General features: G+C 40.9%; 1 protein-coding gene across 13 annotated transcripts in view; it reads left to right on the forward strand.

Moving 5' to 3' along the window:
* The window catches only part of LOC147104537 (paxillin-like), a 152439-nt gene that overhangs the window by 93714 nt on the left and 43037 nt on the right, over positions 1-15688 (forward strand). The window contains exon 2 of one of the 13 annotated variants that reach the window (XM_085961931.1): positions 12602-12668. The exons of the other annotated variants lie outside the window; for them this stretch is intronic. Within the exon in view, the coding sequence (XP_085818057.1) occupies positions 12659-12668 (10 nt within the window). The 5' untranslated portion in view covers positions 12602-12658. The remainder of the gene's footprint in view (positions 1-12601; positions 12669-15688) is intronic. 13 annotated transcript variants of the gene reach the window in all.

The raw sequence follows: 15688 nt of genomic DNA on the forward strand, positions 1-15688 counted from the left end.
CTCTGTTGTTGGGAGGGGGAGAGAGGAATGACGAGTTGAGTTCTCCAGCAATCGATTATGGCTCTCTCATCATATCATCCATGAACATGGAAGAGGGTACTTCTGGTAGTAATACTGTACAACATTTGCTGATAATGCAAAGCTATGTAACATAGTGTAAAGGTGACTGATAATGTGCCGAGATCTTGACAAATTAAATGGAAGCTGGGTTTAATGTGGATTATTGTAAGGTAGCATACCCTTATGCAGGGACTATATTTTAACTCTGCACAGCCCAGCCCAATGGTAAGGCCATGTTTGAAATACAATGTAATTTCAAGTGCCCTATTTTGTAAACCATGGAGATGATTCCGAACTTAAGCAGCTTTTGCGATGAGTCTGTTTTAGTTTGGATTCTTGGAGCCTTGGAGGATGGTATCTGTCAGCAGCTTCTGGTGTTTTCACTACCAAATCTAGCTGTTTTATCTCTCCAGCAGAATTCTAGAACAAAAAAAATACTTGGTCCATGGTTCTAGGATCAGGTAAAAACGAGCCAGATTTAGTGGTGTGAACTTGAGGAGTTTAGTCATAGACATCAGTCTCCAAGAATCCAAATTATACCAGCACAAGTATAAAAGCAGTTTTAAAACTGTTATAAATATTGGCTGACAGAATTGAACTTGTTCTCCTCGGAGAAAAGACTCTGCGGAGATAGAATACTGAAAAGGTGAGAGACACTGCTGTATTCACCTCTCCAAAGAGAAAATTATTTTGTTATTGTGTCCCGGTGACAGGGACCGTGACCGTGTTCCAGATAAAGGAAGGAAGAGACTGTGGAGAATAAATAATTCCCTTCAAAGTGGGAAAGCATTCAGCAAGGATGTTGGAGTTTAGATTTCAGACTCTCTTCCCGATAATAATTAGTTCCCGAGTTGGTGTAATGTTATGAAAAACCTTAAAAATGCCAATTTGGTGTATCATAATTGGCTACGTAGCCAAGAAAAAGAAAGCAAAGCTGAAGAATCAAGGGCATTACATGATGAAGTCTGAGGGCTAGAAGAAGTACACGAGAGCAGGTAAGGCAGTGATTTGCAGAGACTAAAGAGAGTTAACTTCTGTTAAAATTTGATGAGCAGGGCAATATAGACATTTGCTGGCATCCCGCTATTCAAATCTGAGGGGGTAACCTTTAATTCTGACAGTATAAAATGACAAAGATTAATAATTCAAATCCAGTAGAGAGGGAACTGAGGCTTCTGCGTGTTTTTTTTAGCATACAGCTGTCGGTCGATGTGAATCGGAATCATGGCCAGCAACAGAAGAATCTTTCACAATCTAAAAATATCCTTAGTCAGATAAGAAACTGAAAGAAAAGAAAACCAGATTTGTTGTACAACTACGCAAAGTACAGCAGATGAGGTAATTGGTGGGATGTCGAAGGGGAAGGTGCTCAGAACAAATAGATACCATGTTGAACTTCATTATTTGCAACTAATCACGCTGAAAACCTTTACACACATTTTCTTGGACTATTATGGTTTCATCTGATTCCAGTGGTTGCTCAAAAGGACAGAGTCTGCACTTTGTGGTTGTTAAATCCGTGCTGAAGATTGATTGTAACATTTTAGTAAAACCCCGACAGCCCAGTTAGATATGCACAGTGCCTCTCTGATGCAAGAAATACCGTTGCTCTTTATACAGAGTCTATTGCGTCTCTCAAACATCTCGCAGCGCTTCACACAAATGAGCTTCTTTGATGTTCATTGACTCTTGACAATGCAGGCAAATGCAGCAGCTACTTTGCATTGGTTAAGGGAGGATCCAGGAGGCGGTCCGCACAGAGCGTGATTAAACGGAGTGGACTTGAACAGTGTGTTTTATTTGGGAATTCTTAAACAGTGGGAATTCGGAGATTAGGGTGAAGGAGTTGCTGCTTTTTGCCTACACTACTTGTAGTGCTTTATGTTACAGGTAGATATTTAATTTCAGTACCCTTAACTTAATCTAGATCAAGTACGTAGTCAAGAAAGTACACTGTAAACTAAGTTACCTAATTACAAATTTAATTAAATGTAATTAAATAAAACAGGGTCATATAGGGATGGGAGTGCAGGTGGTGTGCCACAACTGCAGCATGTGGGAGTTTGTGGAGAGCATTGTGATCCCGGACAACCACGTTTGCAGTAAGTGCCTGCATCTTGAGGAACTTCAGCTCAGAGTTTTTGAGCTGGAGTCTGAGATGCAGACATTGCGGGGCATCAGAACATAAGAACATAAGAAATATGAGCAGGAGTAGGCCAATCGGCCCCTCGAGCCTGCTCTACCATTCAATAAGATCATGGCTGATCTGATCCTAAACTCAAATCTACTATCACTCTACATCCCTCCCGAACCCATGTGATCTCCTGGGAGAGGCGAAAAACCAGATAAAAAACCCAATGGCCAATTTGGGAGAAAAAAATCTGGGAAATTCCTCTCCGACCCATCTAGGCGATCGAAACTCGTCCAGGAGATCACTGTCCCTATATTTTCTACAGTACTTACCTTCTGTAAAAGGTGATCTCCACCCCAGCCAGGAACAGGAATAGAACCATCTCCTGGAATCTAACACATAATTAGAACACAAGAAGTAGGAGCAGAACCAGGCTACACGGCCCCTGGGCCCGCTCCGTTACCCACAGGGCCATGACCATTCCGAACATAGACTCATGTCCAATTTCCTGCCCGCTCCCCGTAACCCCTAATTCCCTTTACTTCTAAGAAACTGTCTATTTCTGTTTTAAATTTATTTAATTATGTAGCTTCCACAGCTTTCTGGGGCAGCAAATTCCACAGACCTACTACCCTCTGAGTGAAGAAGTTTCTCCTCATCTCAGTTTTGAAAGAGCAGCCCCTTATTCTAAGATTATGCCCCCTAGTTCTAGTTTCACCCATCATTGGGAACATCCTCACCACATCCACTTGATCAAGCCCCTTCACAGTCTTATATGTTTCAATAAGATCGCCTCTCATTCTTCTGAACTCCAATGAGTAGAGTCCCAATCTACTCAACCTCTCCTCATATGTCCACCCCCTCATCCCCGGGATTAACCGAGTGAACCTTCTTTGTACTGACTCGAGAGCAAGTATGTCTTTTCTTAAGTATGGATACCAAAACTGTATGCAGTATTCCAGGTGCGGTCTCACCAATACCTTGCACAACTGCAACAATACCTCCCTGTTTTTATATTCTATCCCCCTAGCAATAAAAGCCAACATTCCATTGGCCTTCTTGATCACTTGCTGCACCTGCATACTAACTTTTTGAGTTTCATGCACCAGGACCCCAGATCCCTTTGTACTACAGTACTTTCCAGTTTCTTGCCATTAAGATAATAACTTGCTCTATGATTTTTTCCTGCCAAAGTGCATAACCTCACTTTCCAGTATTGTATTCCATCTGCCAAATCTCTGCCCACTTACTTAGCCTGTCTATGTCCCTTTGCAGGTTTTTTATGTCCTCCTCACTCACTACTTTCCTTCCCACCTTAGTATCATCTGCAAACTTTGATATGTTACACTTGGTCCCCTCCTCCAAATCATTAATATAGATTGTAAAAAGTTGGGGACCCAGCACTGACCCCTGCGGAACACCACTAGTTACTGATTGCCAGTCTGAGAACGAACCATTTATCCCAACTCTCTGCTTTCTGTTAGATAGCCAATCCTCCACCCATGCCAGAATATTACCCCCAATTCCATGATTTTTTATCTTGAGCAATAATCTTTTGTGTGGCACCTTGTCAAATGCCTTTTGGAAGTCTAAATACACCACGTCCACTGGTTTCCCTTTATCCACCCTGTATGTTACTTCCTCAAAGAACTCAAGCAAATTTGTCAAACATGACTTCCCCTTCATAAAACCATGCTGACTTTGTCCTATTAAATTATGTTTATCCAAATGTCCCGTTACTGTCTCCTTAATAATGGACTCTAAAATTTTACCAACTACAGATGTTAGGCTAACAGGTCTATAGTTTCCAGCCTTCTGCCTACTACCCTTTTTAAATAAGGGTGTTATATTAGCAGTTTTCCAATCTGCCGGGACCTTTGCTGAGTCCAGGGAGTTTTGGAAAATTATTACCAATGCATCCACAATCCCTACCGTCACTTCCCTCAAGACCCTAGGATGTAAGCCATCAGGTCCAGGGGATTTATCCGCCTTGAGTCCCATTATTTTACCAAGTACCACTTCCTTAGTGATTTTAATCGTATTTAGCTCCTCCCCCCCCCCCCCCAGAGCCCCCTGTTTGTCCAGTGTTGGGATATTCTTAGTGTCCTCTACCGTAAAGACTGATACAAAATAATTGTTCAGCGTTTTTGCCATCTCCATGTTTCCCACCATTAATTTCCCGGTCTCATCCTCTAAGGGGCCAACATTTACTTTAGCCACTCTTTCTTTTTATATAACTATAGAAACTTTTGCTATCTGTTTTTATATTTTTTGCTAATTTACTTTCATAATCTGTCTTCCCTTTCTTAATCTTTTAGTTATTTTTTGCTGTCTTTTAAAGACTGCCCAATCTTCTATCCTCCCACTAGATTTGGCTACCTTATATGCCCTTGTTTTTAGTCGGATACTATCCTTAATTACTTTACTTAGCCACGGATGGCTATCTTTTCTTTTACACCCTTTTTCCCTCAGTGGAATATATATTTTTTGGAAGTTGTAAAATAACTCCTTTAAATGTAAACCACTGATCATGTACCGTCTTACCCTTTAATCTATTTTCCCAGTCCACTCTAATCAATTCCGCTCTCATACCTTCATAGTCTCCTTTATTCAAGCTCAGCACGCTTTTTTGAGATCCAACCTTCTCGCCCTCTAATTGAATATGGAATTCAACCATGTTATGGTCACTCATTCCAAGGGGATCCTTTACTAGGACATTTTTAATTAATCCTGTCTCATTACACAGGAGCAGATCTAAGGTTGCTTGCCCCCTGGTTGGTTCAGTTACATACTGCTCAAGAAACCCATCCCGAATACACTCAATGAACTCATCCTCAAGGCTGCCCTGCCCAATTTGATTTGTCCAGTTAATATGATAGTTAAAATCCCCCATAATTATAGCTGTTCCCTTATTACAAGCCTCAACTATTTCCTTATTAATACTCCGTCCAACAGAGTTGCAACTGTTCGGAGGCCTATAGACTACGCCCACTAGTGTTTTTTTCCCCTTATTATTCCGTATCTCCACCCAAACTGTTTCACTATCCTGATCCTTTGACCCAATATCATTTCTCTGTATTAGTGATTCCTTCCTTTATTAACATAGCCACCCCACCTCCCCTTCCTTCCTGCCTGTCCTTCCTGATTGTTAAATAACCTGGTGTATTTAGTTCCCAGTCATGGTCACCCTGCAGCCATGTTTCTGTAATGGCCACAAGATCATACCCATATGTAGTTATTTGTGCCGTTAACTCGTCCATTTTGTTACGAATGCTACGTGCATTCAGATAAAGAACTTTCAAATATGTTTTGTGACACTTAGTTCCTGCTTTTTCCCCTTTTACTACTTTAATTTTACTCCATACCTTCTGTCCCTTCCTGACACGCTCTGTTTTTTAATTCCCCCACTGCTACCCAAGTCTATGACCTTCTCCGTAGTCAATTTTTATTATTTGCTCACTAGAAACCTCCCCCCCACTAATTAGTTTAAAGCCCTCTCTACAGCCCTAGTTATGTGATTCGCCAGGATTCTAGTCCCAGCACTGGCCAAGTGAAGTCCGTCCCAACGGAACAGCTCCCTCTTGTCCCAGTACTGGTGCCAGTGTCCCAAGAAGCAAAACCTGTTTTTCCCACACCAGTCTTGGAGTCACGCATTTAATTCCCTAATTTTATTTATCCTAGCCAAATTCGCTCGTGGCTCAGGTAATAATCCAGAGATTAGGGATGGGGAAAGTTACCTGAACACTTTAATCCAGGAGGCAGTCACACCCCTTAGGTTAGGTAGTGGTACAGGTCTGGTTAGTGGTCAGGGACAGGAGGGTGTGACTGCAACTCAGCAGGTAAGGGGAACCTCAGGGTCAGTGCTGGAGGGGCCTCAGCCTGTGCCCTTGTCCAACAGGTATGAGGTTCTTGCTGCCTGTGTGGATGAGGAAAAAGCCTGTAGGATGGATGAGCAAGCTGACCATGGTGCAGTGGGCCATTCAAGTGGGGGGAGTGAAAGGAAATGTAGTTGTGGTAGGGGACAGTATAGTCAGGGGGATAGATACTGTTCTCTGCAGCCGCGACCGAGTGTTCCGAAGGTTGTGTTGCCTGCCCGGTGCCAGGGTTAAAGACATCTCCTTGTGGCTGGAGAAGAACTTGGAGTGGGAGGAGGAGGATCCAGTTGTCGTGGTCCATGTAGGAACCAATGACATAGGTAGAACTAGGAATGAGGTTCTGCTAAGGGAGTTTGAGGAGCTAGGATCCAAATTAAAAAGCAAAACCTTAAAGGTAATCATCTCTGGATTGTTACCTAAGCCCATGCGTAAATTGGCATAGGGACAAACAGATTAGAGGTTTAAATGTGTGGCTCAGAGTGGTGTGGGAGGAAGGGGTTTCGGTTCATAAGGTACTGGCACCAGTACTGGGGAAAGAGGGAGCTGTTCCATTGGAACGGGCTCCACTTAAACCAGGCTGGGATATATATCTGAATGCGCAAAACATTCGCAACAAAATAGATGAATTAATAGCACAGATAGAAATGAACAGGTTTGAACTAATAGCCATAACGGAGACATGGTTGCAAAGTGGCCAAGGTTGGGAACTAAATATTCCAGGATACTTAACTTTTAGAAGAGATAGACGAAATGGAAAAGGAGGCGGGGTAGCCATGATAATCAAGGATGGGATAAAAACAGCAGAGAGAAAGGATCTTGGCTCTGAAAATCAAGAAATAGAATCAGTTTGGGTGGAGCTAAGAAACAGCAAGGGGCAGAAAACATTGGTTTATAGCCCCCAAACAGTAGTTGTAATGTAGGGCAGAGTATAAATCAGGAAATTAGAGGTGCATGTAACAAAGGTAATACAGTAATCATGGGGGACTTTAATCTACATATAGACTGGGCAAACCAAATTTGTAGTAATAGTGTGGAGGACGAATTCACGGAATGTATGCAAGATAGTTTTCTATTTCAGTATGTTGAGGAACCAACTAGGGAAAAGGCTATTTTAGATCTAGTATTGTGCAATGAGAAAGGGATAATTAATAACCTTGTCGTAAAGGGGCCTTTAGGGAAGAGTGACCATAATATGATAGAATTTTATATTGTTTGAAAGTGATTTAGTTAAATCCAAAACTAGGGTCTTCAATCTAAACAAAGCAAACTGTGGGTATGAAGGGCGAGTTGGCTACGGTAGATTGGGAAACTACATTAAAAGGTATGACGGTAGAGAAGCAATGGTACATAATTTACAACAAATATACATTCCTTTAAAGCACAAAAACCCCACAGGAAAAGTAGTCCTGAAGGGATAATTACAAGTCCTAGCCCTTTTCGGGCTACCCCAGATCAGGCGTACTCCCCAGATGTTCACCTTCAACTAAAGTTAGAGATAGCCGAATTCTATAAGATGCTTAATTGGGTCTAAAGGTCCAGGCTATCTCTCCCTAAAGGAAAGGAATGACATGAAGATATTACTGTCCTCTAGATAGCACTTTTAATAAGTTTAACTAGACTGTAACCTTCTGGATATTATGAGGGTCCGGAATATCCCCCAGAACTCTGCAACTCTTCATCAAAGAATGTACAGAGATTTGAGTTCGCGAGTGATACCGAAATACTAATTTGAGACGATTCTAAAAATATATAAATTTATTAAAGAACCGACATGTAGTTAATAGCTGGTGAGTCCATCGCACCATTACAGTTCAAAAACAAATAGCTTACATTTCTTAGTTCTCAGAGATCCTTATTTTCAAATCTTAACTTTGTTACATTTCTACATTTCTTTCTTGTTTCTAAATCCAGAACATCCACCAAAATCAAATTAAAAGTACCTCTTTGATCCCCGAGACTCAAAGTTAAAAACTTTGAGATGCCTCTGAAGAGTGGGAGAATCGCTTGGCCCGTTCAGTGACTTCTGACTTTCTGTTTGAAAAGCTCTTATTTTTATATTTTTTTGTGGTTTCTCCTTTGAAGTTTTCTGCTGATGTAAGCTAATTATCTTTTGTGATACCTCTGTTGAATGCTTTCTATTCTTACTGTCATTTCAGCTGCCAACTCTCACTTCTGTCTCTACCTTTTAGGTGTTCAATAGTTATCATAAAAACAATATGAGAGCAATGGTTTCTGTTTGATGCCATTTTTACAAAATTCTTTCATTCAATTCTTAATATTGGCTTAACTGGTTTTAGCAGACGTCATGACTCCTCAATATAAAAACCATGTGATTGCTTGGTGTATCTATTGAAGTCATATCTTCAAAGTGTTCTATAGGTATATTTACAATATGTAAATTAAAACCACTTTAACCAGGGTGTTTCATGCATTTCTAGCTATCTCAATTGGTTGGATATCAGACTTCGGGACTCCATATTTCAAGCTTAACATAAAAACTATTTGACCAGCAGGTGTTTCTTTTACTTGGTCATTTTTTTCAAAGGCACATGCCTCTTTTAATGTTTCTGTGTTTCTGTTCAACGTGTTGGTTTTTAACACTTTACTTGGGTCATTCCATTGTGTTTCTCCCAAGCTCCAGACCTTTTGGAAGCGCCAAACTGCTATTTCAATAGGGCCATTGTTTCTTGGTCAATAACCCATTCCCATTTCAAAAGCTTGTAGTTTTTACAACTTTGTTAACAACTGATCTTTATCTCAGGAGCCTGATTTCTGTTTACAGCTTGTGTCTCAGGTTTTTTTTAGATTTTTAAACCCAGTTTCTCATGTTTTAATAATATCAGAATTTTCATAGGATGGTGTATTTTTCTGAAATATGGCTTATTCCTTCACAGTCCAACCATGGCTAACAAGAGACGTTAAAGATAATGTTAGATTAAAGGAAGAGGCTTATAATGTTACCAAAAAGAGTAGTAAGCCTGAGGATTGGGAGGATTTTAGAATTCGGCAAAGGAGGACCAAGAAATTCATAAAGAAAGGGAAAATAGAATATAAGAGTAAACTAGCGAGAGACATAAAAACAGACTCTCAAAGCTTCTATAGGTATGTAAAAAGGAAAAGATTAGCGAAAGTAAATGTTGGTCCCTTATAGGCTGAGAGAGGAGAAATTATAATGGGGAATAAGGAAATGGCAGAGAAATTAAACAAATACTTTGTATCTGTCTTTACAGAAGAAGACGCAAAAAACTTCCCGGAAATAGCGGTGAACAAAGCGAGAATGAGGAACTGAAAGAAATTAGTATTAGTAAAAAAGAATTGTACTGGAGAAATTAATGGGACTGAAAGCTGATAAATCTCCTGGACCTGATGGCCTACATCCTAGGGTTTTGAAAGAGAGATAGTGGATGCATTGGTTGTCACTTTCCAAAATTATAAAGATTCTAGAATGGTTCCCGTGGATTGGAAGGTAGCAAATGTAACCCCACTATTTAAGAAAGGAGGGAGAGAGAAAACGGGGAACTACAGACCAGTTAGCCTGACATCAGTAGTAGGAAAAATGCTAGAATCTATTATTAAGGACGTGGTAACAGGGCACTTAGAAAATAATAATAGGATTGGGCAGAGTCAACACTGATTTATGAAAGGGAAATTGTGTTTGACGAATCTCTTCGAGTTTTTTGAGGTTGTAACTAGCAGAATAGATAAAGGGGAACCAGTGGATGTGGTGTATTTGGATTTTCAGAAGGCATTCGATAAGGTGCAACACAAGAGGTTATTAAACAAAATTAGGGCTCATGGGATTGGGGTAATATACTAGCATGGATTGAGGATTGGTTAATGGACAGAAAACAGAGAGTAGGAATAAACGGGTCATTTTCGGGTTGGCAGGCTGTAACTAGTGGAGTACCGCAAGGATCAGTGCTTGGGCCTCAGCTATTCACAATCTACATCAATGATTTGGATGAGGGGACCAAATGTAATATATCCAAGTTTGCTGATGATACAAAGCTGGGTGGGAATGTAAGTTGCAAGGTGGCTTCAAGGAGATATAGACAGGCTAAGTGAGTGGGCAAAAACATGGCAAATGGAATATAATGTGATAATGTGGAGAAATGTGAAGTTGCCCACTTTGATAGGAAAAATAGACAAGCAGACTAGTTTTTAAATGGTGAGAGATTGGGAAATGTTGGTGTTCAGAGGGACCTAGGTGTCCTTGTACACGAATCACTGAAAGTTAAAATGCAGGTGCAGCAAGCAATTAGGAAAGCAAATGGTATGTTGGTCTTTATTACAAGAAGATTTGAGTATAAGAGTAAAGACATCTTACTGCAATTATATAGGGCCCTGGTGAGACCACACCTGGGGTATTGTGTACAGTTTGGGTCTCCTTACCAAAGAAAGGATATAGTTGCCATAGAGGGAGTGCAATGAAGGTTCACCAGACTGGTTCCTGGGATGGGGGGATTGTCCTATGAGGAGAGATTGAGTAGACTAGGCCTATATTCTTTGGAGTTTAGAAGAATGAGAGGTGATCTCATTGAAACATACAAAATTCTTACAGGGCTCGACAAGGTCGATGCAGGGAGGATGTTTCCCCTGACTGGGGAGTCTAGAACCAGGGGTCACAGTCTCAGAATAAGGGCTCGGCCATTTAGGACTGAGATGAGGAGAAATTTCTTCACTCAGAGGGTGGTGAATCTTTGGAATTCTCTACCCTAGAGGGCTGTGGAGGCTCAGTCGTTGAGTATATTCAAGACAGAGATCGATAGATTTTTGAATATTAAGGGAATCAAGGGATATGGGGATAGTGCAGGAAAGTGGAGATGAGGTAGAAGATCAGCCATGATCTTATTGAATGTGGAGTAGGCTCGAATGGCCAAATGGCCTACCCCTGCTCCTATTTCTTATGAATGTTGGTCACAATAAATGTTAGATGACACCGTGCTCTTCATCAAAATATGTCATTGGATCTTTAATGTCTGTTTGAATCATTAGTACAGACAGTTGGGACCTCGGTTTAATGTCTCATCTCCCTCTACTGCATTGGAGTGTCAGACTAGTTCATGTGCTGGAGTGGGTAGAACCCATAATCTTCTGATTTGGAGGCGAGAGAGCTACTAAAGTGACATTTTACAAATGAGGAAACTTAGCTTTAGGCCAAAAAATGGATAATAATGCAAGAATCAGTTTCAAGTGCATTTGTTATATTCAGTGCCAAATAACCCCGTCTTAAATTAGGATACAACACAAGTTTAGTGATAATCACGACAGATCCTGACTCTAGAAGGAAATGGATTAAAAACTATACCTATATACAGATGGCATTTTGATGTTGGTCAATAATCCCAAATCTTCAGTACCTCCTTACATTAATTGCTGACTTGGGTAGGATTTCTTGATCTAAGGCCACACGGAGCAAATCTGAGGGCTTCCCACTTGAACAGTTGAACTTTCACCAAAAGTGTGGAGTTTTTAACTTTTCAGTAATTACGGTAGCTCCCTCCACATATAGATGGGTGGAAATAAATAGGAATGCACAGGATAAAGCTAGGCTGATACTCCAGTGCAGTGCTGAGGGAGTGCTGCACTGTCGGAGGTGCCGTCTTTCGGATGAGACATTAAACCGAGGCCCCGTCTTCTCTCGGGTGGACTTAAAAACATCCCATGGCACTATTTTGAAGAAGAGCAGGGGAGTTATCTCCAGTGTCCCTGGCCAATATTTATCTCTCAACCAACATAACAAACACAGATTATCTGGCCATTATCACATTGCTGTTTGTGGGACCTTGCTGTGCGCAAATTGGCTGTCGCATTTCCCACATTACAACAGTGACTCCACTTCGAAAGTACTTAATTGGCTGTAAAGCACTTTGAGACATCCAGTGGTCGTGAAAGGCGCTATATAAATGCAAGTCTTTCCTTTTTTTTAGGATTGGAAAAGGCCGTTGCAGTCCAACTGGTTGGATTCAGATGTGGGTCAGATTATTAATAAAATTAAAAAGAAGGACTTGCATTTGTATAGCGCCTTTCACAACCTCGGGACATTCCAAAGTGCTTTATAGCCAATCAAGTACTTTTGAGGTGTACTCACTGTTGTATTGTAGGAAACGCGGCAGCCAATTTTGCGCACAGCAAGGTCCCACAAACAGCAATGTGATAATGATCTGTTTTAGTGATGTTAGCTGAGGGCTAAATATTGGCCAGGACACTGGGGAGAACTCCCCTGTTCTTCAAAATAATGCCGTGGGATCTTTTATGTCCACCTGATAAACTGAGGCCCCCTCTGCCCTAACATCTCATCTCATCTCATCTGAAAGTCGGCACCTCCGATAGTGCAGCACTCCCTCAGTACTGCACTGGAATGTGAGCCTAGATTTCATTTCTGAAGTGAGACTTGAACACACAATCTTCTGATTCAGAGGCGAGAGTGCTACCACCTGAGCCACGGCTGAACCTAATTAAGACAGACTTACGAAGGCATTGTAGATGAATGTAATTGCTTACTTCAACTGTATTCATGGTTTCTTCCACTTAGGATCTCAGTGTACTAGTTTAAAACAAATCGGATGCATCGTCCTTGATTTCCTGTGGTATGAAAAAACGTGAGTATGGTTGGAACCTCTTAAGTTTTCAACCCAGATTAGCTTTGCCAAGTTGCACTGACCATAAGATCACGCAGCCTTGTGTTTACATTTTGCTATGCTATATGTCAAAGCTTGGCTGGTAGTTGTAAAGTGTCATCGTTTGGCTGTGGAAGACAAGGAAATCCTGGGAAGATGTATAATATGCATCTTCCAAGCATGAGTTATAATTTTTTTTTAATGGATTCAATTAACTTCATGCATATCTCGTAGTTGAGTAACCTGAAATTACACTTTACCTCAAATCATTCTATTTTAGAAATTTCAAATGTGGAAAGTTGCAGAGCCTGCATGGTGATGGTGGGTGTTCTGATATCCTTTAAACAGCTGAGATTTTATATGGATTCCTAAAACTCCCAGTTATTCCAAAACATATAGGCCAAGGTTGTGTTGATTAAATGTTGAGGGTGCGTAGGCTACTGCACTAAAAGCACAGATATGTGAATAGCGTGGCGGTACCTAGCCCTACTTTGCCTTAAAATATAGAGCATCTGGCTGGTCTGGATTGGTACTAACCTTCATGCAAACTAAGTGGGGCAAAATAATGGACTAACCGATCCCAGAACGTCTCTGAAAAATAATCTGCTTATTGCTGAAAGAGTAGCAAGCGGTGCCCAGTTCAACCTTGCATTACAGTTCAAAAATCTACATTAGGTACCTCACGCCAGCAGATGGTGGGGAAATGGGAGGCTTGTTCCATACTCTAAGCTGCTTTAAGATAGTTCCCCTCTGGGCTGAGGCACTGCAAAGGCTGGGTGGTGCCCCAGCATCACATATACATGGTAGGAACTATGACAGAACTCGATGTTCCTCTCACCACATGCTACTTGTGGCATAGTGGCTTATTACAACAATATAGAATTGGGTGACTTCTCCACCAGACTGCACCAGAGGTACGTGGTGCAGGAAGATAATTTTGAGCAGCTAGCATTCAGAGCAGGAAAACCTGAATGGTGATGTGTGGCCAAGAGGGATCGTAAAGTGGCAAAGGAGAATGCTGGTATGATCCTTAGTAGAAGGGTCAATAACTAGGGGGCATAGATTCAAGGTAAAGGGCGGGAGGTTTAGAGGGGATTTGAGAGAGAACTTTTTCACCCAGAGGGTGGTTGTAGTCTGGAACTCACTGCCTGAAAGGGTTGTGGAGGCAGAAACACTCACAACATTTAAGAAGCATTTGGATGAGCACTTGAAATGCCATAGCATACAAGGCTACGGACCAAATGCTGGAATATGGGATTAGAATAGACAGGGCTTGATGGCCGGCGCGGACACGATGGGCCGAAGGGCCTCTATCCGTGCTGTATAACTCTATGACTCTATGATCTGGAGTGAACAATACCACCCAGATATTTGACATTTATTTGAGCTGCAGATAATGTGAAGGGCGGATTTGGCTCTTTCCTTAGGAGGAGGTCCTGTGTTTATATCATAATCATGTAACATCTGGAAGGTCATATGACCTCTTACTACCAGCTGTAAAGCAAGGCCTGTACTTGTACTGATCAATTAAAAAAAAAAAAAAAAAAAAATTTCTTCTATAAAAGTTCTGGTAATCTTTAAGCCTTCTAATTTCAGGATTAAACCTGATATTTACTCCTGAAAAGTTTCTCCTCTCCTCTTTCTAGCTCTTGTTTCTCTCTCTCACTCACTGATCAAACTTGGCATACCGTAATTCTGATGTAACAAGCACTGCACTTTGCGTTCGGTGTAGTGTGCAATTCACCATTGGGGGCAGCTTTGATGTAGGGCTCACCTTCAACTGACTTTAACATGTACAGATGTTCCATGGGGTCGAAAACACTGAGCGTGAAGCTTATGGTGCACATCAACTCTTTTTAGCAATGTATTTTGGGAATGTTTTTTATTTACTTGTTCCATCTGAAATAGTTTTGCTGATTAAAAACATATTGTTTTATTTTTGACCCAGTATTTGCTGGCAGCTGATTTAGCTGAATTTTGTTTGACCCAAATTCAGGAAAAAATAAAACCAGAAGAGCTTTATTATCTTTAAAAAATGGGAAGAAGCATTATTAATGGAAATTGGGTTTACTGCACTTAATCTGTGGTTGCAGAACACACAATTGACAAATTAGAGATCGAGTGGTAAAGTAAAAGAGATTTCCAGTAAAAAGAGGTAATGCTGTGTTGATTAGCTACTTTACAAAGAAACAAATATCTTGTTAGGAATCGGATTGAAGGTTACCTAGATAATAGATACTCTGTGAAGCAGTGCAGTCCTCCTTGGGCCATAGAAATGTCACCTGTGGAATGCAGCTGGTCAGGGTTCAATCATGTATGTGTAATGTTAGACTGATGTTTTGGCCTGATCTATGCTTCTATTACCTTTGTGAGTCAGGCAGAAATTTCACAGAAGTTTGCCCTCTGAGAAACTCTGTCTGTGGTTATTTCCCCCTCTCAAGTGATTAAAGAAAACGAGACAGAGTTCACAACACTGCAGAACTTTGGAATGAGTAAGCTCGAATGGCCAATTACTTTTTCTTGTTTGCACAGACCCAGGGGAGCAGTTTTATACTGGGCTGAGTTTCTTGCAATGAGAACATTGTTTTTACTGAAAATTGGGGGGGGGGGGGCAGAATTCAATGTCAAATCAGGTACAGAAAGAGAAATAAAGAGAGCGAAAGAAAGATTGGAGAGAGAGACAGACAGAAAGGAAAAGTATGAAATAAAATTTTTACATTTAAAATTTGACATTTTAAAATCTCCAACAACAATTCGGCACCTAAAGGAATGACACTCCACACTTTTTTAATTGTGGAGTAACCAAGTAGATTTTCCAATCCTGCCATGCAATTATATCCAATTAACACGAGGCTTTGCGAAATCGGCACCTTGCCGTAACCTCCCTGTGAGTTTCACGAAGTTGCTGGATTTGCACATTAATTGCCCATTAAACTCGCCACAGAAAGTTAAGTTTAGTGGCGTAAGCATCCTTTTAATGGTGTGATAATTATTCATGACTG

Source organism: Somniosus microcephalus, chromosome 19 (genome assembly GCF_052327205.1).
Source record: "Somniosus microcephalus isolate GS21.2 chromosome 19, FLI_Smic_1.0, whole genome shotgun sequence".
In the NCBI taxonomy this organism is placed as follows: domain Eukaryota; kingdom Metazoa; phylum Chordata; class Chondrichthyes; order Squaliformes; family Somniosidae; genus Somniosus; species Somniosus microcephalus.